Source organism: Patagioenas fasciata, chromosome 5, assembly GCF_037038585.1.
Source record: "Patagioenas fasciata isolate bPatFas1 chromosome 5, bPatFas1.hap1, whole genome shotgun sequence".
NCBI lineage: Eukaryota > Metazoa > Chordata > Aves > Columbiformes > Columbidae > Patagioenas > Patagioenas fasciata.
This window is the reverse complement of record NC_092524.1, coordinates 68480540-68507405: the sequence shown is the minus strand read 5'-3', so window position 1 is coordinate 68507405 and position 26866 is coordinate 68480540. Positions and strand designations below refer to the sequence as shown.

The 26866-nt window shown below is 45.4% G+C and overlaps 1 protein-coding gene and 1 long non-coding RNA gene across 6 annotated transcripts in view; one reads left to right on the top strand and one right to left on the bottom strand.

The window, feature by feature from the left end:
* SLC35F4 (solute carrier family 35 member F4) overlaps positions 1-26197 on the top strand; it is a 139959-nt gene extending 113762 nt beyond the window's left edge. Inside the window, exons 1-8 of one of the 5 annotated variants that reach the window (XM_071809819.1) lie at positions 836-994; positions 1321-1509; positions 6100-6397; positions 14047-14266; positions 21280-21405; positions 23116-23308; positions 24854-24943; positions 25740-26197. In XM_071809819.1, the coding sequence (XP_071665920.1) occupies positions 874-994; positions 1321-1509; positions 6100-6397; positions 14047-14266; positions 21280-21405; positions 23116-23308; positions 24854-24943; positions 25740-25981 (1479 nt within the window). In that variant the 5' untranslated portion in view covers positions 836-873 and the 3' untranslated portion in view covers positions 25982-26197. Of the gene's footprint in view, positions 1-835; positions 995-1320; positions 1510-6099; positions 6398-14046; positions 14267-21279; positions 21406-23115; positions 23309-24853; positions 24944-25739 lie in introns of those variants that run through there. The other 4 variants (XM_065839413.2, XM_071809816.1, XM_065839415.2 and 1 more) reach the window with 4 other exon arrangements.
* Positions 14604-26866, bottom strand: part of LOC139828152 (uncharacterized) — a 20102-nt gene continuing 7839 nt past the window's right edge. The window contains exon 2 of the long non-coding RNA XR_011739482.1: positions 14604-16505. This is a non-coding gene — a long non-coding RNA (uncharacterized lncRNA). The remainder of the gene's footprint in view (positions 16506-26866) is intronic.

Sequence of the window (26866 nt, the reverse complement as noted above, 5' to 3'; positions counted from 1 at the left end):
TCTGGCAAAAGAGTGTTGACTTGATTTATGGAATCTCTTCAATCTTGAACACAGCCCTTGCTTTTGAGTATACTTCTATGTTGCTGTTTGGCGTGGAGTTATTTGCAGAAAGTGTCCTGAAACAGCTCGAGTTGCAGCAAGGAATGTTGCCCTCTGAGAAGTTTGCTGTATTTGTTGCACATTTGACCCTTTGCATGTAGGTTTTGTGTCTATTTTTGTATTCTTTTCAATAGGAAGTAGGTGTGATTGTCAAACTAAGTCCTTCCAACTCATGGGAAGCTCAGTGGCTACTCTGGGTGTATGTATGTACCGTGAGTTTAGGTAAGATGGTCACCAGTTGAAGCAGCAGCTGCAAACAAGCGGTGGATGCTCTGAACTGCCCATGAACACATGTTTATACACTACCAAGATGGCCTGTCATCTTGCCTTTCTGACTGAGAAGAGGATTTTCTTGTGCTGCTCGTGTGTCCACCTCTTAAACAGCCACCTTCAGTAAATTATGTGCAGGTTCACTCTGCCAGATTCCACCGCTGCACTCTTTTCTGTTGTTCACTGGTTCTTCATCCAGTCCTTCAAGCTCTTAGTTGTAGAATGTGGTGTCCTTCTTACCGGCAAACCTTTTGCCTGGTACCACTGGTATTTCTGGGACCTGGTCTTCTCTGCTGCCTTGTGCCTCCGTACAGCGTCTTGGTGTTGTCTGCACCTACCAGAAGAAGAAAAAGCAGCTTCTCGGAAGATGTGGAGATTCTGATTTGGTGAATACAAAGGCTTAAAACTGGCATCTTCAATGGTTTAGCAGAAATGTTCAGCCAAAAGACCTGTCAGTGACCGTGGCTTCATTCCACGCGAGAGCCTGACGGATCATGCTGGAGGATGGAAGGAGGATGCTCTCCTCTGGGAGGCTGTGGTTCCTCAGCCCTCCTTTCCACCCTAAGGGAGAACGGTGACCTCTCCCCTGGCCTGATTCAGTGTCAGTGCTCAGGAAGGGGCCCACGTGAGTACAAATTCCTTTGCCTGTTCAGACCCTATGGAAAGAGACATAGGGCCGAGAATATACTGCAGCGTAGGGCTCTTGTTTCTTCAGGGGAAAGACTGGTTTTCATGCAGCACCTATTTTTTTTTCTATAAGGGGGGAGAGAGTTAAGTATTTATTTACTTATTTACTTTATTCTCACCAGACCTGAAACCTTGATTTTTTTCAGTATGTTTCCTTTTCTTCCCGCTGAATTGTTTGCACGCATTTCACTGACAGGGTATTGAAAGCCCCGCTTTCCTCCAAGGACTTTACAGCCAAAACTGATGCAAACTCTTTCTTCTCAGGTGCCTCACGATCATCTGTCATCCAATGCAAGCCAGGAGGCAACTGCCCCAGCAGACACAGAGGCATGACTAGGCAGCTCTCCCCTCTATCTGTTGCTGAAGATTCTGCTGCTCCCATTCTTGAGCTGCAGAATCGAAGTCCTTCGGGAATCTGTCGGCACAGCAGAGTCGAGAGGCAGAGCAGATCAGGTAGGCACAACCAGCCGCATCCCCGGCCCCACAGCATGCCTGCGAAAGGCTCCTTCTCCTCTGTCTTTTGAAAAGATGGGGCAGAGTCCCGAGCGTGTTGACGTTGGTGGAAAGTCCTTCCCGTACCGGGGTGCAAACTGGGGTTAGGCGGGAAGGAAGCGAGGATGGGAGGAAAAGGCCTCCATAGGAACACATGATGCGGTAGATCGCTGAGGAATTATAAGGCCAGTATGCACAGAAGATCTTGAAAGGATGATTAGCGTTAGCACGCAAATTACTTTTTACAAAGTGGTTGTTTTTCCTCAGCTTCGGCCTGGCCAGAGACCAGGACCTTTAAGAGCCAGCCATGTTCCTTCTCAAAGACAATGACAATCTCAGCTCATACCGTGGACGGTCTGATGAAGAGGAAGAGAAGGAACAACAGGTGGAAGTGTGTCTTGGGAAGACCATCGCAGTTCAGATCGTCGATCCGCTGCACATCAGGGCTTCCATCATCGGGCATGTGTCACCCACTTTACTGCAGCGGTTTAGTTCAAAGGAACCTGTAGATATGGCGAACGCGGACTTCCTCACCATGGTGTCCATCCATCACCAGCAGGGATGGGATGGGAACAGTTATAATGTGCAACCACAGGCCTTTGAGTCTGCAGAATTGTACTGTTGAGGAGAGAACCGTTAGATGACTGGAATTATTTAGCTGTCCAAGTTCTTGGGAAGACTGTCGGTGTAGATATGGTGAGCAGAACGGGTAGGAAGAACAGGTTGGATCTCCCTTGCACACTGGAGCTGTGGGAGATGAACCTTCCTCTTGTCACTTCACCACCGATGGCAGGAAGAGTCCGCCACTTTCTTCTTGTGTTGGGGGATGGAGGGATCTCGTACTCTAGGAGTCCTCAGAGAAGGCCTCAGAAAAACGTTGGAGGTGGTTATTGCTGCAAAGAGTGGATGATACAGCGTTTTGCGGTAAAGATCATACCTAAGATACCAGAAAACCAATTTATTCTCATTTTTGCAGATATGAGGCTGAAATAACTCTGTGCATGCTGGCTCTAGGATGCATCCAAATCAGAATCAGTCTTCTCTAAGACAAGACTTTAGTCCCCTTGAGAAAAGAGTAGTGCCATGACATCATACTCTTCTAAACATTTAGTTTGCATTTTTTTAATTTCCCTTTTAATCCTGATTTTCACTTCCTCATCAGTGAGGTCTAAGTAGGACTGACCTGACAGGTAAGTGAACAAATATTAAGAATGTTATTTTCTAGGATGTAGTTGCTAGAAGAAAAGTGTTAGGTTTTGGTTTTCCTCATCTCTCTCTTCTGAAAAACGAAAGCAAAAGGCTTCTCTGTCATTGTCTTGTAACAGAGATGTCACAAGCAAGAATTATATTACAGACAATAGGACTGTGCAGGGGTATTTCTGCCTTTCAACACAGTTTGCTGTTGACCGGTGTCATCTCCGTGTGTCACCTGCAGTGTCATCTCCATCCTTTCCCTGTCCTTTCATCCTTGTCGAGTTCTCAGATTGTTTCTGTGCTCTTGCCAGGGTAAATCTGTTGGGTTTTTTTGTTCAGACTGAACTGGTTTCTGCCACCTCGCTATCTGTAAAATACTGTCTGCCAACCACTTGGGCTGATCAATTTGTTTTCCCTTCATTAGCAAATCATTTGCTATCAGACACAAGTGCTATTTTCTAGCTCTGTCCAGCCCAACTTCGTGACTCGGAAATCCTCAAACCTATTTAGTATTAATTGTGTGCCGGCTTGCCATGTGCCTTTGAGTTCAAGCCCTGCGATTATTTTTGCAATTATTTCTTATCTTGACCTTTTGATTCTTTGGCCACCATTTAGGTGAAAGCAACAAGCTACTGTGTCACTTTGTCCAGGGATCCATCTCAGTTTCACTTAAATTAAATGTGAATATCTCACCTAGGTAGACATAAGCACCTCCAGTGGACTTAGATATATTATATATGAGGATGGAATCAGGTACCTTCTCACCATGCCTGTCCATTATCATTAAATATAAAGGGGCCCTAGCCAGTATGTTTAGTCTGAATACACAATTATTTGCTAACTACATTACGTGGGATTAATCGTACCCATTAAGTGCTTAGGAAAGCTCCCCACTGTACATTTAATCAGGCTAAAACTTCCTTAGGTCTTTAAATCTAAGGTAGGACTTGGAACAAGATTATATGTCTGTGCCTTTCCTTACCATTCAAACCTGGGACTGTAAAATCCAACTCAAATGCTAACGTTAATGTCATGTATAGTAACAGCAATTACATAGTTATTTGGTAACTGAGGAATAGAAAGTGGGGATAAAGGTGCTTTGCTCTTGTATCACTGAACAATTATTTTAATTGTTAGCTGAAGAAGGACTAATTGCATGGTACTTGTGCTTAGCAGGAAAACCCGCAAGCGTATGTTACATAATATGTACTTTTCAAGCCATTCTAACTTGTGAATAATCTGTAATTTACCTTTTAATAGAAGATGTCAGTCATTATTAGTACCATAAAAACATCTATTTTCTCTCAGCAGCCAAAGGTAATGCTGAAACACTTGCCTTTTCAGACCTGTATCTGATTATCCTCTGCGTGTTTTTAATAAACCTGCAATTTTATTTAAATTCTTGATTTACTACTAAACAGTGGAACCACTAAATACTAATTATATTTAGGAAAAAAATACACCATGCAATTACAGAAAGCTCCATGTCCTGGTTGGGAAAATCCATGATTGCAAATGCGCTCCTTGCTATGATGTATCGGGTTTTAGATTTAATTTTGGTCTAAAGCAGTAACTCGAAACTTCAGTTTGACATTTCTTAATGGCTGTAGCAGAAACAGTAATATAAAAGGGAAGTAAACCTGGGTCTGAAGGGGTAACTTTTTCACATTTTAAGTTGAATATAGGACAGCATATGCTCTCACTGCAGTGGGTCTATAGCTCCTTTTCCATCAAAAATTATAGTATATTGTTTCTTATAGATCTCACATCATGTGTTGATGTAATTGGTAGTAATAGTGAAGAATAGCCGCAGGTCATGGTTTTTAGAGGGAATTCCTGTTTCTGGTATTAAACTGGTGTGAAATGGGGTGAATGGTTGGAGTTCGGTGGTGCCACTTGAGCTCGTGTCACCACGTTACCGCTCCGCAGCGTCCAGCGCCGTTTGCTCCCTTGTTTTCAGCCAGGATCTGTGAAATCAGAAATGGGGTTCGTGGGTTGCCCCTGGGGAAGATGTGTCCGGAGAGCAATCGCCAGGCAGCGCCATTGAATTGGCTGCGCTTCTGTGGGGAAACCTGCAGCGGGCTGCAGGTTGGATCTGAGGAGTACTGTGCTGAAATGGGGAACGCCAGCTTCCCAGTTCCTCCTTATTTATGTGCGGAGGTTTCTTTCTAGGCACGTGTTGAGGGTTTAGATTGCGGGGTGACAATAAAACCCTGGCAGATGTATTGTTAACATTCTCCTCTCACTTCCCCACTTTTTGCCCCTCCCTCTCCCCCCTTCCCACTCAGCACAGGCGATCGGGAGGGAAAGAAGGGCAGAGAGAAGAGAGCTGGGAACATTAAAAATGTTTTACTAATGCTACCAATAAAAATAGAGAAAATAATACAAAATATGCAAAACCAATCTTGGAAGTCCCAGCAACTGCAGAGCCGGCAACCAAAGTCCTGGACTGGACTCTCAGCCAACCGGAGCTGGATTCAGTCTGTCACTGGCCTCAGTTCACAGGGACAACTCGCAAGGTCCTCTCCTAATATCGCCATAAGGAAAAGGGACGAGATCCTCGTGATCTCCCACTTTTATATGAAGTATCACTTGAATGGGATGTTATACACAGTTGGTCAGTTTTTGGTCACCTGTTTCTCGTTGCCCCTCTGGCGAGGTGTCCATCCATGCTTATCAATAACTTCACATTCCATTGCTGTGTTCACCAAAACATGGATCTGGCTCTCCAGGAAAATGCAGCTGATATGAAGGCTTTAGCTGACAGGCAAATTCACTAAAAGAGAAACTTGGTTTTTAACGAAATCAGGACAGCACGCCAAGCTTCAGTTTTGTGTAGTTTCCCTCTTTTTAAATTCAAAACTAGAAATACACTCGACTGCAAAAAAGCCTTTCTCCACTCGGGTACATAAAACCACCAAACTCTTTCTTTTTCCCCTCACAGCTTGCAGATATTTTTTTTAAAAAGGCACGATTATCGAGTTAAAATCTTGAATAATAAGAACGTCTTCCTGGATTCCGATGTACAGGCTCAGATAGCTTTTATGTTGCACACTTGCACAGCAATTGACTTTATAATGTGGTTGGTTCCAAGGGATATAACTCTGTGCTAAAGGTTTGGTTGACAGAAGAACAGCTGATAACGCTGTTACCTCAATCCTCGATATTGTGTTTGTATTTTGTTCCTATCCCCTTGAAATGACAGAGGTGGCCTTACCAAAGTATTCCTGAAGTATTTCTATGTAGGATTACAGTGTTTGTGGGGCGTAGAGGAGTTACGGGGGGAGGCAAGGATTGTTTTGAATGCGTTTATCAGGCGTGCAGCTTTTCTCTTATTCTATTTGCCTTTTTTTCCAGGAGAAGAAGGAACGCAAACGCACACAGAGAGCAGCAGCCAAGAAGCGGAAGGACAGACGCGATGCCAGTCTTGCACATCCATGTTCCTCAAGCTTATCTGGAGATTTCTGATCATTTTGTCCGTCTCATCCTCCTGGGTCGGGACCACGCAGTTTGTCAAAATCACGTATGAGACCTTTGACTGTCCTTTTTTCATGACTTGGTTCTCAACAAACTGGAACATTATGGTTTTTCCCATTTATTATTCTGGGCACCTTGCAACTGCGCAGGAAAAGCAGTCTCCAATCAAGAAATTCAGGTAGGTTTTATCGTGGCAATATCCCTTTGAACAACCTGGTTTCTGTGGATTGAGGTCACTGCTCTTCTTAGCTTGACCCGTGGTGTCTGAAGACAGAATAAAGGTCGTGCTGCAGAAAATCTCATTCATAAATAGCTTGCAGAAGGCTAACAGATGAGTGATATCTTGAATAAATGGATAATTGATTGTTAGAGAGGGTTTTTTACTGAGTTGAAAAGGTCAGTAATGTGCTTATAATCTTGCCGTTATGCTATGTAACAGCACTATATTTTGTGTTCTCGTTGGGATCAGACCTTTAATTAATCTGTTCTAGTCCATTTATGATAGAACAGGAGCGTAAAGTGCAACCAGAACAACTCACACTTGAGAAGAAGGATGCTCAAAGCCCAGAATATGGTTTCCATGAGGAAGACCATGGCTTGCTGTCTATGCTCAGCTCATATAGCAGGATGAAAACTGCCCTTCCCCCCTCCCACTCAGTCATAGCACAGAGGAGGAGCATCCCAGGAGCCTTCTCTGCTCTCTTTGGCCACGGGGTGGGAATTAAAACAGGTTGCAGGCTCTTGGCTCTTGTCCCTCTGTAGTTCTGAGGGGTAAGTTGGCATTCCTGTGTGATCTGCTCTGTGACCCTGCGTTAGCAGGGGGATTGGACTGGGGGATATCCAGAGGTCCCTTCAACCCCAACCACTCTGTGATTCTGTAATAGCTGAGTGGCTGTTATCCCGAGGAAACGATGTGAAGACTTTGTCCCATCTTCTGCCAGGCTCCATGTGGAAATGCCTCATGCTTTGTTTCATGAGAGCCAGGGGAAGACACCTCTGACCTCAGCCTTTCCTTACCCCTTTCCTTACTCCTACCTTCCACACTCCATGGCTGCAAAAGAGCCCATAGTACTGACTATAACATCAGTCTGCAGGGTGGAAATCTCTACATCCCTCTTCAGTAGCTGCGGTGAAATTGTAGAAATACAAGGATAGACTCAAAGAGATCATCCAGCCCAACTACCAGCACTGCAGCAGGACCAGGCTGGCTTAGCTTCACCCTAGCCCTTAAATCCTCATCTAACCTGTCCTCAGGGCTTGGAAGTACCACCACCACCCTCTGGGACTATTCACTTCACAGTTCCTCCTCCACTTCCATTATTCCACCAATCTGAGAGTGACATAGAAACTTCTTTAAAGGATAGAACTAAATTCAGCTTGCCAGGAGATAACACACCTTGCTCATGGAGGGAAGAAATTCCGAGGAGAATTTTGAGCTGGGACCTCATTCTGTTGCTCCAGTGCAGAATTGCTTTGAAAACAACCCTATTGACTTGAGCAGAATTGTCTGTTCTGCAAAGGTATTAAGCAGCCTGTGACCTGTGCCTTGTTCTCGCGGACAGGGGTTCGGCACAGCTGTCACCGACCACACAGGGAATTCAATTTGTCACTGTCACGCTGGAGCATAGCAGGGCCGAAATCTTCCCTCGGCTGCTTTTGCCAGCATCTGGGGTGTAATATAGCCCTAAATTATCATTTCTGTCAAGTCAGCGTGACTGATATCAAACGGTTGCACTTAATTAACTGCTTCTCTGAAAACCCCGGTGCTTTTGTGCATTAGTGACGCCTTCATTCAGATTCTTGCTGGAGTATTTGTGGGAATGTCAACAGTGTCAGCTTGGCTTCTGGGTACGGGGTAAACTAACAACAAATGCACAGCAGATGAGGACGAAGGTGAGAATAAATATCCCTGCAGATAGATCCTCTGCAATTGCTTGGTTGGTTGGTTATATACCCATCGGAGCAGAAACTTGGGGAAAACATCTGTGACAATGCATAATATCAGTACGCTTAAATAATGGATGCATTTCCCAAGATATTAGGAGTTCATGCTTACGTGCCCAGAGTAATTTGTGCACACGTGGTGATGTGAGGTTGGTTTGCGAATGTGTGGAAATGGGAGGTCAGTGTTAGCGTGGATTGGCATCTTCCCAGAGTGTTTCCTATTCAGGAATTTACATCAGGGAGGAGGAAACTGCTGGCAGGTGCTGACTTTATATGGGGCCCAACTGCTTGGTCTGTGCCCTGTTATGACTTGACGACCCAAACTCTTCCCATTTGGATATGGGAATGGACATCTCTTTAAGATGAGCACTCAATTTTCTGATGGCTTAAAGAGCTGCAAAGCATCATTTGTAGTTTTAAATTCAGTTATAGACAGATTTAGTTCAGAAGGGATCTTTGGAGATCATTTAGCCCAGTCTCCTACCCAGAGCGTCATTCTTTTCAAAGCCAGATCAGCTGGTTGTGTAATTGTTTGGTTTGTGTTCTTTATATTGTTCCTATTACGTGGCTTTTTATTACATTTTGTAAGATTTCTTGTTGCCTCTTTGCTGGTCTTATTTCTGTGGAGTCCTGAGTTCTTGTCAACAAAGCCCATCCTGTAGCGATTCCAGGCCTACCTCAGAGTCCAGAGGTGATTTGTCTTTGTGTTTCTGCAGGCTGTAGTTACTCACCAGGCGCTTTGCAGACATTTTGTCCAGCCAATATTCCCGGTGGATCAGAACAGACGGCGTGTACGAGATCTTGGCAGAGATCAGTGATGCTGCGAGTGACTCGCAAAGTGCTGCCCCGGGCTTGCAAAGCTGTGCGGAGCCACTGGAACTTTAATAAATCCCACTTGGAAGGATAAAAGTCTCAATCTTCAACTTAAGATTGGCTTTCTGAAAGGCTTATAATCTTCAAAACTGTGAATTAGGTATTTCTTCCCTTTCACGCCTTACCTTAGAGATTAAACTTTGTGGTCTTAGAAACTGACTCACAGTTATTACCTCCCTGCTGCCTTTCAGTAAAATATCTTGGTTATTTTGAAGCAGAAGAGACAGCTTTTAGTACCTTCCCAGTATTGTAGGTAACAGTTATGTCCCACATAAAGAGCTTGAAATGTGAGACCAAACCCATTGCATTAGTGGTGAATAAAATGATTTGAAGCTCAGTAAGCTCAGCAATAGGAAATCTAACCCTGCCAGCATTTACCACAGCAGGAAACACTCACAGACTCGACATAGGATCCTAATAGAGTTATGATTTGGAATAGGTGGATGATATTTTGAATATCGATAGATTTTGCCCTCCCATCCACTGTCTTGGCTTCTCGAGGACAAACACTGTGACATTCAGCAGCTTTCTGCCAGAATATATCCACAATGTGGTTAGTCCTGCAGGCACTGTGCATCCTTGAGGCACTGGCTGGGAAGAGTGTTGGTAGGCACAGGTTTAATAAATATGAACATATTGGGAAGAGTTGGTTTTCTAGCAAGGAGGATAACAAGATGTGACCATCACTTGAAGTAAAACCAGAGCCCAGAGTAGCTGATATTTGCCATCATCTGTCATCTGCCCAGGGAAGTGGTTGAGTCACCATCCCTGGAGATGTTTAAAAGATGTATAGATGAGGATCTAAGAGACATGGTTTAGTGCTAGAGTTAGGTTAACGGTTGGACTCGATGATCTTGAGGGTCTCTTCCAGCCAAAATGATTCGATGATTCTATTCTATGATTCTACCTGCAAGTTTGTCACCTACAAAACTCTCCATCTATTCCACTTCTGGAATAACACTGCAAATCTGGATGTTCCCTACAAGGGTCTTTGCAGAGGAGAGATGAGGATCTCTGAAGATGCTGATTCCGAATGGCTCAACCCAGCAGCACAAAGCAGCTTCCCTTGGGCCATTCCTTTTTGGAGGACATCATTGCCATGGTGCTGCCCCCCCAAGCCAGCCACTGCTTATGTGAGAGGTTCACACACAATCCCATTTCCTTCTCCTCCAGCTTCTGAGCAGACAGATGCAGCTGGCCAGGTTCTTTCTTAATGTTCAGACAAAAAACAGCGGAACTCGATCGATCTTGGAGAACGATTCACGAGTTGCATAACCACGATTACTCTGTTCGGTGATCGTCTTCTGAAATGGAGCTAGAAGATCTTTTATTGCAGCAGATGCCATCATTGAGATAAAAGGACCAAATGGCGGCGTAACAACTTGTGCTCACAACAGCTCTCGCGGTGCTTCTTGCTGCCATAATGTCACCGGTGGCCTTGCCAAGTTTTAATCCAGGTGATGTAATTACATTCACCGTCTTCACGTTACCCCAGGTTGCATCCCTTAGCTCTTTATTTTCTCTCAGCTGTTTTAAAACCAGCTGCTGCATTACTCTCCAGAGGCTGCTGCGCGTCAGGGGTGAATAAACCCATTTTTCTGCAGGACGTGGCACCAGGATAACTGAGAGACAGCACAAGCTATTTGGTGGGTGCCAGAGGCAAAGCTGCCCGAGGTGCTGTAATTCCTGCGAGCGTGGCACCCTGCCCAGAGCTGATGGCTGAGGGCTACCTGCAAATAAAAAGAGCTATTTATGTTAGAGGGCAGGTTTTAAATAGACTTGTTGTGCATTTGGAAATAGTTTGTGTCATAGTTTCAGGGTCAGCTGCCCTTAGATATGTCTCTGCCTTGAAGTCGACAGCCTACGGATATTATCCGTGCGGGGAGGGATCCGTGGAGCCGTCTCTCCTGAGCCCAGGGTTTTAATCGCTGTCATGTCGTGGTGACTCCTGCAAGTTTAATTTTAGTTGCATGCCAAAGAGGCTGAGTTAACCACTGAGCAACCAGCCCTCACAGAGCCCCAGGCAATCTACTGTAGCCATAGCTGGGAAAATTAAGTATTCTTCCTATGTCCTCACTCGCTGAGCATTAATCATGGAGTTCTCCTAGGCACAGGAGCGAATTCATCAGGTCTCTGTCTTACACAGCATGAGCCTGTCACAAGTCTTTACTGTTTATTTTTAATTGAGAGGTGAGGAACCGCTGGCCCTGTTTTGTCTGGTCGTTGTACGCTGCTCTGTGTGTTGGAGGCTCTTCCCTCTGCTCAAACAGATCATTGCCCGGGGCCTCTGAAGTGCTTCCAGATTTCTTTTCCTAGCTGTGAATCTGTGCTCATCCCTCCCACTGCTTCTGGAAACTCAGAGATGAGTGACATTTGCAGCGTTGCCACAACTGCCTCTCCCAAATAGCTGATCAGCCCACAGCGTCCAGCTCGGAATAATGTAATAACCACTGAGGCTTCGTCCTCCCAAGGATTCACAGTCAGGGCGCTTCGGACTCCATCCTCCTGACCCTGCTCTGACTTTGTCTGTGTGCAAACGTCCCAGAGATCTGCAGGACAGCAAACCCTGACCCATCTGGCATCCCCCACCACTTTTTGGCTATGCAAGGCACCCGTCCTCCCCGTGGATGGAGGAGCAGAAGCACCAGGCATCTTCCCAGCATCTCCCCAGCCATGGGCGACCATGGAGGGTGACTGGGGTACAATTTCCCATGGCACATTCGTAGAAGAAGCTTTTCCTGCTGCCTTGCAGACTCCATCAGTGATGCGCTTGGCTGGTTTTGCTGTTTCCTTCGTACGCTGTCAACATAGCACTGGGGTGCTTAACCATGCCCCGTGTTACTGTACGCAACCCAAGCGCCTTCCTCTCTTGTTTTAATACAGCACAAGCTTGTTTCCTCTAAGACAGATCCTGACAGCTTCCAAGACAGGTTGGTTTTACAACCGTGTAACGATCCAGTGGTGCATCAGAACCGACGGCAGAATTCCCGCTGGGCTGGAGGGAGCAGCTCCGGACAGGTCTGTAGTTCAGAGCACGGATCTGTTCCTGCCAGGAGAAATCCTGGCTCTGGTGTCACGTCGTGGTGACACAGCCGTGGCACAGCCACATTCAGAGGCCACCTGTCTTGAAATGAGAAGTAGTCTGAGCTCAGAATCACCCTCTGCATCCACCTAAGTCTCAACATCTTTTAAACGTAAACTACTGCATCTGCATGTCAACAAACATTCAGGTCTGTGCTGCCAGTGAGTCCCTTCTCAGACAAGGAAACTCATCACCTTTAAGTGTTGTTGAAATCAGTGATATGAAAGCCTACAGTCAAACGGGAGCATTGATTAATTTTCCTCACTATTTGCTTTGCATCCCAGGTAAATGATACAAACTATTCCCGTTCTATGTGTAACAACTCTGTTCTGATCTTTGGAGATCAGACTAACTTGTGAGAAGGTCTGGATCAACCAGAGGGAAGGAGATAATGAGCAGATCTGCCTGCCTGAGCGTTGGATACCCTGGCACAGAGTTTGAGAAGGGAATTTATCATTCCCAGAAATGACTGCTTTGTACCCCAGATCACTTTAGTGCCAGCAGGGAATGAATGGTTATTAAGACGTAGCTGATCTCATGTATTACATAGAAGTTATTATTCTGCTTTCCTCGAACCGAGAGTGATGGTTTCCATTCTTTGTAGTAAAAAGCTACAACATTTTTAACAGTAGAATTCCCCAGAATTACAAAAAGGGCTTTAGGACAACTGAAAATGTTTGTTTTTAAAGGCAAAGCCAACCCAGGATAATTATTACACCACTACCATCACCCCCCAAATAGCTTTGACTTCACATTGCAGCACGATCTTTGAATTTACCAATTAGTTCTACGTAATTAGGATTTTAGCAACTTCCAAACACAGCCATGTTTGGCTGTGAGTGCTTTGGGGCCTTGAGGCCTCATGGCATTTCAATCAGTCCCTTAATGTTGCCTCGAAAGGATGTGTTGTGTTTGATGGCACCTTGGCTCGCTCCATTGGCGTTTCGGTTGTACGAAACATTCGCTTTGGGAATGTTTTAAATAGGCCTTTCAGAGAGCCTGCCACGTCAAGAAATGAAGTGTATTGGGAATATCACGAGGAATCCCTTTGACCACGAACGCAGACAGTGGAGTTGCTAAAAAACATCCTTCCCAGCTTGGGACAGGTTGAGATGTCTCAGGAGGGGTTTGGTGATGGACCTTTAGTCAAGCTGCGTGTTGGTCTTCTCAGGTACCACTTGTGCTGACCCCAAAAGCGATGTCTTCTGAGCCGACCCTTCTCTTTCTCAAAACCCTCAGAAACAAACATCTCCTTTAAATTGTGTGTGACGCAGTGTTTGGGAAACTGGAGATGTAGTTTGCGATTTAGACCACAGAGAAGGGTCTCTAAGTGAACACAACTTTTCGCTATAAAACAAAATACAGCTGTTAAATACTCTTCCCTTTCCCTCCTTTCCTTACACTCTTATTGCCTGGCTCAGTCCCACCGGTCCATCACTCTTTCCCACCCTGGTGATGTCCCTGGCAATATTTTAAAGTATCTTTAGGTGATTCTTAAAACTTACTTGGCCATATGTTTCAATAAGAAGCAAACCAGGTTTTGGAGCAGACCAAGAAAAGATTATCGAGCTACAGGGAAAATATTGCAGTTATAATCCCTCTGTTCACGGCCTCGAAGGCAGAGTCTGGGAACTGTCGGTGCATTATAGATAACCCACATTTCTGCGTGTGAGTCCCTGGGATTATTGTTGCATAGAGTGCGATTATTCCAGGTAAGTTGCTGCTTTTCTATTTGCGAAACTGTGGTTTTAAGAAGCTTGTAGGTTATTTTCTCTACGTGAATTAAACAACAGCTTCTTATGGGTGTGCGGAGCAGCTCGGAAAAGCACTTAATTGAATGCAATAAAAGTCTAAAGGATGTGTTTTTTGTGCTGGAGTGAATGCTAAGGAAAATCCTAGCTGAGTTTTAAACTCTTTTCTTTTCATAGGGAATGCAGTCGGATTTTTGGTGAAGATGGTCTGACGCTGAAACTCTTTCTTAAAAGGACTGCTCCCTTTTCTATTCTGTGGACTTTGACTAACTACCTGTATTTACTGGCTTTAAAGAAGCTGACAGCCACAGACGTCTCTGCCCTATTCTGTTGTAACAAAGCTTTTGTCTTCTTGCTTTCTTGGATTGTGCTGAAAGACAGGTTCATGGGAGCAAGGGTAATGACATGCCTGATTTTCAACTCTTTCTTCTTGTCATAATTGCCTTTAAATCCATAAGCTATTGTGCTGCCATAGTACTGCTGCATTATGGTTTGTATATACCATGAAACCATTTCTCATGTAATTTTATGATGCAAACCTAAACCTGAAGATTGCTTAGAGATCTCAGGCTCCAGGGGTAATACGATGTGGGAATTTAAAGAAGCTATTACAGCTAAGTGTAATTTGATGAATTAGAATAAGAGGACTTCCAGTTCCATATAAACCTATTCTGTCTTGGGTTACAGTGCTGAAATACAGTCAGTTAATTGTATTTTTAACTTAGTGATTGATGTTTACATTCTAAACAAAGCAATTTTATTCCTTGTTTGAGTAGATAGCTGTTTCCAGTATGTCATGTATTTTTCTTACGCCACCCTGTTACTTTTCATGTACACATAAATGCATACAACTGTGCATGGGCCAAATATACATTGAAGGGGACCACAGCTGTTTTATTATGCACTAAATTGTAATAGGACTCACTGGCAGTAATAGGGACCCTGCCAGTTCTGCTGGTGGAGATTCCCCCATTGAAAGGGCTCAAGGGCTAATGGTTGTGTTGGGTACCATCCCAATTGAACTGTCAGGAGCCTCGAACTTTATCAGGGACTGGTTGGGACCAGGTCTGATGCCTGTGACCAGCAGTTGGATTTAATTTCCATGGGCAATGTGGTGGAGCAGGACATTCATCTAGGTTGGTTTCTTTTTAAAGAAATGAGGGCAGCAGCTTGTTTTGATTGATAGTGTGATAGAAGGGTTCAGAAATTGAAAGAAAAGGCATCCTGATCCATTGGCATCTGATGTAGCTCTTGGAGAAGCCACCAGCAGATGGAGGAGAGCACTGTGCTGCAGGTTTGGGAATGGAAGAAGGAATTGTTTAAATTCTAATTAGTCTTAAAGACTGATTTTAAGGCCTAATTTCCCAGTCAGACAGGGCTGCTCAGGCAGTTCGTAATGGCTTGAGGCCTGAGCACCTCAAGACACGCTCACACGAGTGAGCTCTTAGGCGAGGATCTGCCAGGAGAGTTTTGTTAGGCTGGCTCAGGGCAGGGTCTGTCCAGACCTGGCAAAACCCAGGAGGTGAACCTGTGTTTCGCAGAGCTCATCCACGGACACAAATACCATCCTGCAGTGCTAAACTTAGCCAGACACCTGTATATCTGTTTCATATACAATTTAAAATACAGCATCATCAGGTGAATGTGACCAACCCTCAGCCTGCTGAAGACCAAGCAGGGTTTCAAATCCTTTCTTCTTCTCTACAGAAATCAACAGGAATGGTAATTTCTGAGGCTGTAGTTCCTTCCTCTGGCCCTTGACCATCTCAGCTTCCATGGATTGCACTGGATGATCTTTCAAGGTCCCTTCCAATCCCTAACATTCTGTGATGCTGTTACTACTTGCTTGTGTAAGCTGATACTGAGTCTAGCTGAAAAAATAGGAAATTTTGATCCTTTTTAGCTATTTTTTGTCTAAAATCAACCTCTTTCTAGAAGAGTAGGCACAGCTATTGTATTTTCTCAGCCTACTCTCTTAAAGAAGCCCAGATAAAAAACACTAAAGCTATTTTAATTTATTAATTTTTCACTAAGAAATCATTGCTATGAATATGCATTAGTATTAATGCTGTAAACACCATGAGATTTGCACAAGAAACACCTGGCAGAAGTAAGCAGCAAATCCCGCGCATAAAAGAAACTGTTTTTTGCTGCTAACTGGCAGATTGTGGATGCACAACACTGGAAAGGTAATAGAAGCATTTTCCAGCAACCCTCCTGCCAGAATGACGCTTAATGATGTTCAGAACCACGCAGGAGAGTATTTTGAGAACTAAAACACGACGAAGCAGCGCGGTCTCAGCCCTTTGTGCTGTGAATGCCTCTGCCGCTTTCACCCCCAGCCTCTCGCAGAGTTAGGTTATTTGGACAGTAAGGAAACAAGAAAGAAATACGGGATTAATCGCGTGCTGTGAGTGCAAACGCACTCAGAACCCAGGAGCACAGGTGGTTTTTCAAAGGAGCTCGGCCCCCAGCAGCAATTTTGGAGCTTCAGAGCCGTCGGGCACGTCTGTGGCACATGGTGGGGATGCAACCGGCTCCTGGGTACCTGAGACAAATTCCATCCTCCCGGGCTTGAGAACCAACGTCCATCAAGGCTCAGCGGCTCTGCAGCAGATCTCAGCATCACCGGTTCCCTGCCCGCAAAGGAAAGAGTGTTCATATGAGAAGGACATCTACAGCAATGGCTATGTAGCTATTTACATGTAAAAGTGGCACAGGTAGAAATTGTTGTCCCTGAGGGTGGTGAGAGCCTGGCCCAGGTTGGCCAGAGAGGTGGTGGCTGAACCATCCCTGGAGACATCCCAGGCCAGGCTGGACGGGGCTCTGAGCAACCTGAGCTGGTGAAGATGTCCCTGTCATGGCAGGGGTGGGATCTACGTGATCTTTAAGGTCCCTTCAACCCAAACTACTCTATGATTCTGTGACCCTTAAGTACCTGGTGCCCTGCACAAGAAAACAGCACAATCCCTGCCTGCATCGTAATCTTCTTTCTTGGGCGTTGCTGAGCATCTCACAAATGAATAATGCATCCCTGTTACACTGGGACTTCTGGAAGCTCAGACAGCTTTGGCTCCGAGCAAGCACAAATATTTAAAAGACTTCAGGTATTTGAGGAGTTCTGTTGGCTTGTGTTGCTTGGATTTAACCATGTGCTTAAATGTTTGCACGTTTGAGCCCTTGGTTGTGTTTCATCTGGGAAGCAGAATTAATGCTTATTAGGTAGTTATGGAGTGGTCTGGGGACATTTTCCCCCCAAAATGTTGTCTGTAGTCTCGAGGCAGGTTTCTTTGCTACAGCACCTCATTTATTGCTGTGCTCCACATGGAAAAAAGTTACCACCCTCTTCCATTCATTAAAAGCCTTGTTTAATGTGCTGCCAGCTGCAACAACCAGGTTTCAAAAACAAACAGGGGACAGTTGCTCAGTAGAGGTCAACTGTGCTAATGCTGTGGTGTATAATTTACATGAAGAGCTCGGAACATGCGACTTAAATAATGTTCTTGCTGTTTTCTAGTGTCAGGTCTTATTTGTCTAATGTCTCATGAGATAGAGCTCCTGATGTATCCATCATTTTGGTCGTTTCAGACAAACAAGTGCTTGGCTTTCTAAATATTTGATTAAATTAGGAAACTGTCTCTCTGAATTTGGTGTAGTCAGACTGGGAAGGTTTTCTTTCCTAATAGGAAGAATCTCCTATGGGGGATGATGGACCTACCAATCAATATGAGAAAAGGAGTCCCTTGCTGGGTCTGAGCAGCAAGTTCACTGACAACGAGACCTCGATCCTTTCCCTTGGAAGGAGGAGATAACTTCATTGCACTTTTGTTTTGCCTTGTGAGAGGCATTGCTTGATATATTACAGCTGAAATATTCCAGCAGTATCTTGTGTAAATCTTGTGCAGATGGCTGACCAGGTTCACACTTCATTATTGTGAGACAGAAAGTTCAAAAGAATTGGAGATTTCAAAATATGTGTCCAATGATTAAGGAATAGTTCTATGACCTCCAGAACTATTGAAGTGTCTTTTCAGTTGATCTGTGTCTTGTGGGTGATTGAGCTTGAAAACTGGGATGTTTCATGCACTGTTCTTGAGTGTTGTAATGAGATTGATGAGTTCCTGGTTTGAGGGCATTTATGTGGCCTTTCTTGTGGATCCTTGAGTGTCAGACTGCCCAGGGCAGTGGTGGAGTCACCATCCCTGCAAGTGTTTAAAAGATGTATAGATGAGGTTCTTAGGGAGATGGTTTAGAGCTGGACTTGGCAGTGTTGGGTTAATGGTTGGACTTGATGATCTTAAAGGCCTTTTCCAACCAAAACGATTCTGCGATCCGAATTTATGTGCAAGGCAAGACGTACAGCCTGAGATGGAACCAGCCAGGCAGCGTAACAGGCCAAGGGGAAGCTTCTGGAAACTGTTTGGAGGGACCATGCTGGTGTCTGAGAGGTGCTGGGTCTCATTCTGTGTTGCTTCAAGGCTGGACTTGTGTGGTATTTGTATCTTAGGGTGAGCTGTAAGGAGAACAGCAGCATTAGACAATTACATTACTAACAAACTGCTTGCTAAAGCAAAGGTAGGAGGGAGAAGCTCTGGGGGACCATTCCCACCGAACGTATGTGACCCCAGCCCTTGTCACCCTCGCCCATTAGGTTGGGGACCTTGGATTTAAAAGGAAGCTGAGGGAAAACTTTATCACTCTCTACAAGTACCCGAAAGGAGGTTGTAGCATGGAGGGGGTTGGTCTCTTCTCCCAGGTAGCAAGTGATAGGACAAGAAGAAATGACCTCAAGTTGCACCACGAAAAGTTCAGATTGGATATTACGAAAAAATTCTTCCTGGAAAGAGTTGTCAGGCATTGGAACAGGCTGGTGGAGTCACCATCCCTGGAAATATTTTAAAACATGCATAGAAAAGGTTGTTAGGACCATGGTTTAGTACTAGAGTTGGGCCATGGTTGGACTCTATGATCTTGAGGGTCTTTCCAACCAAAATGACGCTATGATTTCAAGTGCCATTTCATGGTGAATTTGGAGGTATCAACAGTTCTCCTTCCCCTCTACTCTACCCTGGGGAGACCACACCTGGAATATTGTGTCCAGTTGTGGCCCCTCAGTTCCAGAAGGACAGGGAACTGCTGGAGAGAGTCCAGCGCAGGCACCAAGATGCTGAAGGGAGTGGAGCATCTCCCGTGTGAGGAAAGGCTGACGGAGCTGGGGCTCTGGAGCTGGAGAAGAGGAGACTGAGGGGGGACTCATTCATGGGGATCAATATGGAAAGGGGCAGTGTCAGGAGGATGGAGCCAGGCTCTTCTGGGTGACAACCAATGATAGGAGAAGGGGTAATGGGTTCAAACTGGAACACAGGAGGTTCCACTTAAATTTGAGAAGAAACTTGTTCCTGGTGAGGGTGTCAGAGCCTGGCCCAGGCTGCCCAGGGAGGTTGTGGAGTCTCCTTCTGTGCAGCCATTCAAACCCACCTGGACACCTTCCTGTGGAACCTCAGCTGGGTGTTCCTGCTCCATGGGGGGATTGCACTGGATGAGCTTTCCAGGGCCCTTCCAACCCCTGACTTCTGGGATTCTGTATCTTCAGGTTTAGGTGACAGCTGGGCAGCTCTGTTGAACTGGAGCTTGGATGTTTTAGGTAGAAACAAGGTGGGATTTAGATGTGTGCTGTGCTTTGTGACTCTGCCATCATCACTGCGACTGCAACGTGATGGGGAACCCGTGTGCCTTGGTTACTGGTAAAACAGGGCTGATGGTGAGAGGGAAGCGCTTAACTGCACTCAGGAGAAGTGAAGAAGTTGGCCTAGATGCCAATGGGATTTAGGAGGACTAACATTTTAACTGTAATTTCAGAGATTGGCACCACCCTGGGGGTTGACTCCTGGTTCCCGGTTGTCCCCCATGTGTGGACACCTTTACCTGAGTCAGGCACTTGTTCCTTGAAACATGTTTTTTCTCCACTGACTGGCTCTGAAATGGTTTTGTGGGGTTTTCGTGCTTATTGCCTGTTCTGGCTCATGTCTGCTTGTGTGACCCTCAGTGGCTTTTCTGGGATTCTTGGTAAAACTACGTGAGATCTGAAAGTTGAGGTTTCTCTGCAAAATTTGCTCAGGATGCCTTTAGAGTCTGTGGTGTGGAGCATGTGAGGCTGAGGTTTGTCTTGCAGTAAATATTCCTTAAAGGAAGTTGAATGAGGTTTTTCTAGGAAGCAGTGTCCATCTCACGTTGGTGTTGGCTCAGGAGTTGTTCCAGAGCTGCAGGAGGCAGCTGGTTTGTAGGGGTTAGCGCTGTCGAGGTGAACATCATTAGCTTCTTCCTTTCATATGAGTGGGGAGAATTGCCTTGCCTAGGGAACAGTGTAATTTAATAGATATATGGGAATAGAAAACAGGGTCTGAGCCTTAAATGTCGCTGCTGATTCTGTAACAGCCAGCTTTGGTATCGGCATTTGTGCATCTCCTGCTCTACACCCAGCTCTAATACACAAACAACCTTCTTTTTTTATAATGATAACATGTTTAACATCATACTGATATCTATCTTTTTTAAAATCTCTGTTAAAAGAACTATCTTTCAGGAGTGGAGCTGTGACTTTCCATAGGTCTGGGGAAACACTTTTTCCTCTGCAGTCCGTGGTTTTCAGTGTCTTTGAAATTCAGATTCTCTATTTACCTGTTGAGGGCATTTCGGTAGAGAGGAGGAGTTTTTCAAAGAATAAAACACATTGGGATCCTTACCACTTCCTTAAGGTCCCTGGAGTCAAGACCCAGGATTTCAGATACGATGTAGTTACTCATTTCTGTTCTTTTTCTTTGAAGCTCCTTAGAAGCTCTGTCTGCGATTTTCAAATGAGGCTAAAAACCTAAGTACAAAGGTAAAGGCTTCATAAAGAACTGTGGTCGTGTCTGCCCAAGAAAGCTGGCAGGGCTGTTAGGAAATACGGAGCAGCCTGGAAGAGCTCCCAGTAAGACACTGGTGTTCCCCAGTACAGGGTTAATTCTCCTGGAGTGGTGTCCATCTCAATGTTGGTGTTTTAAGCCAAATTTGTGGCATTGCTAAATATTCCTCTTGTTGTATATAGAGCATAATGTCTAAACATTTCTTGGAGTCGTATCTCCGAAGTAGATGTATAGCTGATAAAATACTTAATGACGAATGTTCTGTCAGTAGGTCCCAGGAGCATTTGCAATGCTATAGCTCCAATACCACTATCAGTGCATACACTTCCATTATGTTTTACATCTCTCCCAACTGTACATAATTTTCCCTGTTTAAGGGAAAGCAAGAAAGCTTCAAGTCAGAGAAAGTAGCTAGTGGCACTCATTAAACCCCCATGCAGCAGTAATCTCTTTCCGTGTAATGAAATCGCGCTGAGCTTTACATTGCTCTGCTGTGTCTCTGCAGATAGTCGCAGCGATAATGGCAATCACAGGAATCGTAATGATGGCATATGCAGATGGTTTCCAGGGTGATTCAATTATCGGGGTAGCATATGCTGTTGGATCAGCCTCTACATCTGCGCTGTATAAGGTAGGTCATAGCTGTTTATTAGTATTCTTATAATCTTTAGCTCTGCGTGTTAAAAATGCACGAGTACCAAGCGAATCGCTATAAAAGCAATGTTTTATTTTATTAATCCCTCCTACATCATTCATACTGTGACCAGGCGCTGTCACGATGTCAGGGAATCTGCTATCAGGGTAATTAGTTGTCTGCTGCCAAACATTCGGCGTGACTTTTCTTGATGAGCCTTTAATGAAATCTCCGTTAACTATGCTGTGAGGGGTTTAGGATTGTGTTTTAGTCATTTCCAGCCACCACGGTTTATCGACACCGTTTTGAAGGGGCTTGCCTTATGCAGGAGGGAGGAGGGAGAATGCGGAGAGTGCCGCTGTCCCCACGCAGGGACAGACAGGGACAGACGGCTCGTCCTGCTCTGCACTGCAGCTCTCTTGCGTATTCTGTGCTTGTGCTGGGCTCGGAGCCCCTGGTATCAGAGGCACGTGAGGCTTTGCCAGTTGCTTGGAAGCTGTGGCTGCTCTGGAAGGAGAGGGATGAAAAGGGCAAGGATGTGTCCAGGTTAGAAACAGGTTGGGCTAAAGGTGGATGGGTTTATTGTCAGCTCAAGGAGGGTGAGGTGCATCCCACCTGCAGTTCTGTGTCCTGTTCTGGAGCCCTCAGCACAGGACACACATGGACCTGCTGGACAGGGGTCAGAGGAGCCACAGAAATGATCTGAGACTGGAACAGCTCTGCTGGGAGGACAGGCTGAGAGAGCTGGGGTGTTCAGCTGGAGAAGAGAAGCTCTGAGGAGACCTTAGTGCGGCCTTTCTGGACTTAAAAGGGGCCAATAAGAAAGATGGGGACAGACTTTTGAGCAGGGCGTGTTGTGATAGGAGAAGGGGTGATGGTTTTAAACTAAAGGAGGGAGATTCAGGCTGGACATGAGGAAGAAATTGTTGTCCCCGAGGGTGGTGAGAGCCTGGCCCAGGTTGGGCAGAGAGGTGGTGGCTGAACCATCCCTGGAGACATCCCAGGCCAGGCTGGACGGGGCTCTGAGCAACCTGAGCTGGTGAAGATGTCCCTGCTCATGGCAGGGGGGAACTGGGGGAGCTTTAAAGGTCCCTTCTAACCCAAACTATTCTATGGTTCTGTGATTAAGTAAGTGTGTGTAAAGAGGAGAAGGAGATTGGAGTTAGTTGTTGTGGGATGAGAAGCTGCCTCCCAGCTTTAGGCTTTGCTTGTCTCGTTAATAAATTTGTTCTGATGGTTTACAAGTCACTCTAAGTACATAAATATAGGCTCATGTAGGACAAACCTTCTATGAGGTTTGTGCTGCCCATGGACATGAAGCAAGTTCTTCCAGGCTGGGCTTTGCTCTCACAGCTGGTTCATGATGTGGAAGTCACTGGAATCCCCTCAGGACCCTGACACGGTATGGATGGTGTTGTTCTTGGGTTCTTCCTTACGCTTGCTTCTTGTGGCATTTAGCATTCAGCTTTGTTATACAGACTCGACCCTCCCCATAGCAATAACATGGTATCCCCCTCGGTGCTAAAAAAGCAGAAAAGGGCAGAAATCAGTCCAAAACACCACTTGAAAAGCTTTTCTCTAAGAAGGGGCCAGGTTGTGGTGTGATGTCCTGGTCAGAGCTGCTCTGTGCCCCCCTATCCCCAAGGGAGTGAAGAGTTTTGCTTCCCATGGCATACATGAGCTCTGAAACCCTCCTCTCCTTTGCAGGTTTTGTTCAAAATGTTTCTTGGAAGTGCAAACTTTGGGGAAGCAGCTCACTTTGTTTCTACTCTGGGCTTCTTCAATTTAATTTTCATCTCCGTTACCCCGATCATTCTGTATTTTACCAAAGTGGAGTACTGGTCCCCCTTCTCTGCTGTGCCGTGGGGTTACCTGTGCGGAGTAGCCGGCCTCTGGTTAGGTAAGTGTTAAAACCTTTGCTCATTGTACTGCTCTTCTCTTCCCACCCAATACAAAATTAGCCTCGGGCACCAACAGTTCCCCTCCTTAAGTAGGGAGAAATCTGATCCCACTGCAAACAGGTGCTCCTTGAGAAATGGTTTGTATTTTTTTCATAAGCAGCCTTCATACTAATAGAAATAGCAGAGAATAAACATGAGGTAGTCATACTAATTGTCTGTTTTCCCGTCTTTGCATTCCTCCCACAATTTCATTGGGATTTCCCTGTCTCTGGCACAGCTCGGTTGCTGTAACTCCAGTTTCCAAGGGCTGTGTGTGCCCAGCGGGTTCCTGGCACATTGTGTGGGTTGTGTGTGCAGGACACAGCACTGGGGCCCATTCCTGTGGGTGCTACAGGGCGCTGAGCAGAGTTTACACAGCTTTGCTGTAGCATGCAAAGGCTGATGCTGTTTCATTACCTGCAGATCTCTTTCACAGCCACAACTTGTATCTTCTAACCAGGCAGGATAGCTGTTGGATTCAGCCCAGGGGCATTTTAATTTCCACATACAACAACATCCTTTCCTTTAGTAAAGTCTCCATTATTTCATAATTGAAGAGGTTTTTGTCTCTACTGTGAGTGTATTAAATGGAAACAAAGAGGATGGCATTGACAGGTATGTGGCCAAGGTGCTGAGAGCACCTTGAAACTGCTCTAGCTTGAGTTACAGCTGTTCTGTGAGCACCTAAGGGACAAACAGCAGGGATAATTTACCACCCAGAGATCTACCCAAGCATCCAACCCCAGCCGCGAGGGAACAATCCTGTGAAGCAGAGAAACATGGGGCTCACTAACTGGGGTGAGAGCTGGAAGAGCACCTTGGAAAATGGTACAAAAGGGAAGTTTTTGCAGTCTGCTTTCAAACTAAAGGAAAGTGTCACATTAAAAATTAATTTATGGGTTGGATTTTCTGGTTTTTAAGTGTTGAACGTTTGTATTTCTGTCAGCTTTCCCCTTGCCTTCCATCACTCCAATCTGCTTAGTCTGCAGTTAACATCTCCATCAGCTCATTGTATTTAAGTGTCCTTTAGAGCCTGAGCTCCCTGCTGCTGTCACTGTCGGTGTGTGTTCCAGATGGGGGAGTGGGAGGCCTTTCACCAGGGAAAGGTCTTGCTAAGACAAGGACAGAATGGCCTCAGCCCAAAGGAAAAACTGGGATGACCATCCTCCTGGTAGGAGGAGAAATGATGGTTTATGACAGCAAAACCGGGATGCTGGTATCTAATTAAAGCTTAAAGCTGTGAAATAGCAGCGTGATAACCTCGGTGTTACAGTTTAGGAAAGGACCTACAGCCCTCACTCTTGCCCCAAGAAGAACTTCTCATTTCACATCTTATATATAAAAAAAAAAGGAAGAAAAGAAAAAAAAATCAGTCAGTTGGACAAGTACCTCATTATTGCGTGCACACAGAGTATATATCATGCTCATAGGGTCAAGGTGGAGGAGAACAGTCTCACTCTAGCACTTTTCCCCATAGTCATTTATTGCTTTCTGGTTTTCTGCAGCTTTCAACATCCTGGTTAACGTTGGCGTCGTGCTCACCTACCCCATCCTGATCTCCATCGGCACGGTGCTCAGCGTCCCTGGAAACGCAGGTACAAGCACCGTGGTGGTTGGTGGGAGGAGGACGAGCTCACGGGCGTGCAGGCAGAAACATCTGTTGTCCAAATGATCTAAATCTGTTGTCACGTATTTCAAAAGCAGTTCAGTCTCCTTCAGCTTCCACAGATGCTCTCAGTTGGTGAAACCCAACCAGGAAAGCTGGTTGCTGCTGAGATGTGATGAGACCCATGGTGCAGGGTAGAAGTTTACTCCAGAGTCTTCTTAAATGGCCCCATCTCTACTCTTCCAGTCTCCTCCTCCACCCAGTTACCCTGACCACTGTGTATTTTCGTCTGTTGTTAGAGAAACATCTGGTTTTGGGGGGATGCAGGTCAGAGCTGTGCAACAGTCAGTACCTGTGAGAGGCTGCTGAAGAGCTCAGGTGTGCTGGTGTTGCTGGTTGTGGAGTTGGGCAGCTGGGCCTGGAGGCATCAACTCCAGCGTTCTGACCTTCATTCTGCTCTTTGCCCATCACGGGTCCATGCAACCCCAAGGAAACATTAATCTCCAGCAGGTTGCATCAGGATAAGAGTTAAGAGATGTTGTGGAGTCTCCTTCTCTGAGACATTCAAACCTGCCTGGACATGACCCTGTAGGATCTGCTCTGGTGACCCTGTGTTAGCAGGTGGGTTGGACTGGATGATCTCCAGAGGTCACTTCAACCCCAACCAGCCTGTGATTCTGTCACTCTCGAGGACTGAGAGTGTGACATGCAGATGTCCCAGCCTGGTCTGATGCTGTAGATCATCCCCTTGCAGTTTTCATGGCATTGTTGTTTCTCCTTCACAGCTGTCGATCTGTTGAAGCACAAAATGATCTTCAGCGTGGTGAGGCTGGGAGCCACCATCATCATTTGCATGGGGTTTCTGCTGATGCTGCTCCCCGAGGAATGGGATGAAATCACCCTGAGGTTCATCAACAGCTTGAAGGAGAAGAAAAGTGAGGATCACGTCGACGACATCACAGAGTCCAGCGTACACACGAGAAGCAGAAGTAGAGCTAATGGGACAGTGTCTATACCACTAGCTTAGGGCTGGTGGACTTCAACTGCACGCAGATGTATATTCTGTGAATATAGCTTAAATTCCCTCACTACTTGTATGCTTATAAACGACATTTACTCTGAACTGGAGCTGAACTGTAAGATAAGAGAAATACATCTATAGTAAATGTTTACATTTATACACTTATCAAGGAACGGGTGTAAATAACTATAATAAAAAGTTTTGTAATAAAAAACGTTTGTGTCTTAGTGAATTGGTGGGTTTGAAATATGGATCACGTCTACATTTATCTCCTTTTGCTGGCAAAAGTAGAGCCGTTATCAAGGAAAGAGATCTTGGATATTTCTAGTTAAATCTCAAAATCGAACATATTGCCTTACTTTCAATAGAGGGACCTTTCCATGAGGTCTTGGAAAGCCATTTCAAACCTCTCCTGGCATTCATCTCCAAAAGAAGCCGATGCTCACAGTGATATTAGGAATTATTAGGAAATAGTATCAGAATACATATTCTGTGAAGTGTGAAACTAATTTTTCGTTATGTTATTGTGGAATATGTGATGAAAGGTATTTCACTTTAACCTGGACATGCACCAGTGCTGCAAACTCATCTCCTCTCTGCTGAATATTGTGCTTGCAGCCAGTGGAAACCCATCAATGTCCTACCCAACACGTCACCCAGGACATCTGCTACATGGACTGTAAGAGTTTAATTCATGGGCAGCTCATGCTTGCAAAGATGAAGTGATTTCAAATTGGGTCCATCTTTTTCGCAACAACCTGTAGTTTTGAGAGTTTTGAGGCAAATAAATATTTTCCGTAACTTCCACTGCGGAAAAGCCTTTCAAAAGCCAAACCAACCAACCAACCAACCTACCCAGTTCCATACTCAACCCATCACCATGTAGTTTAG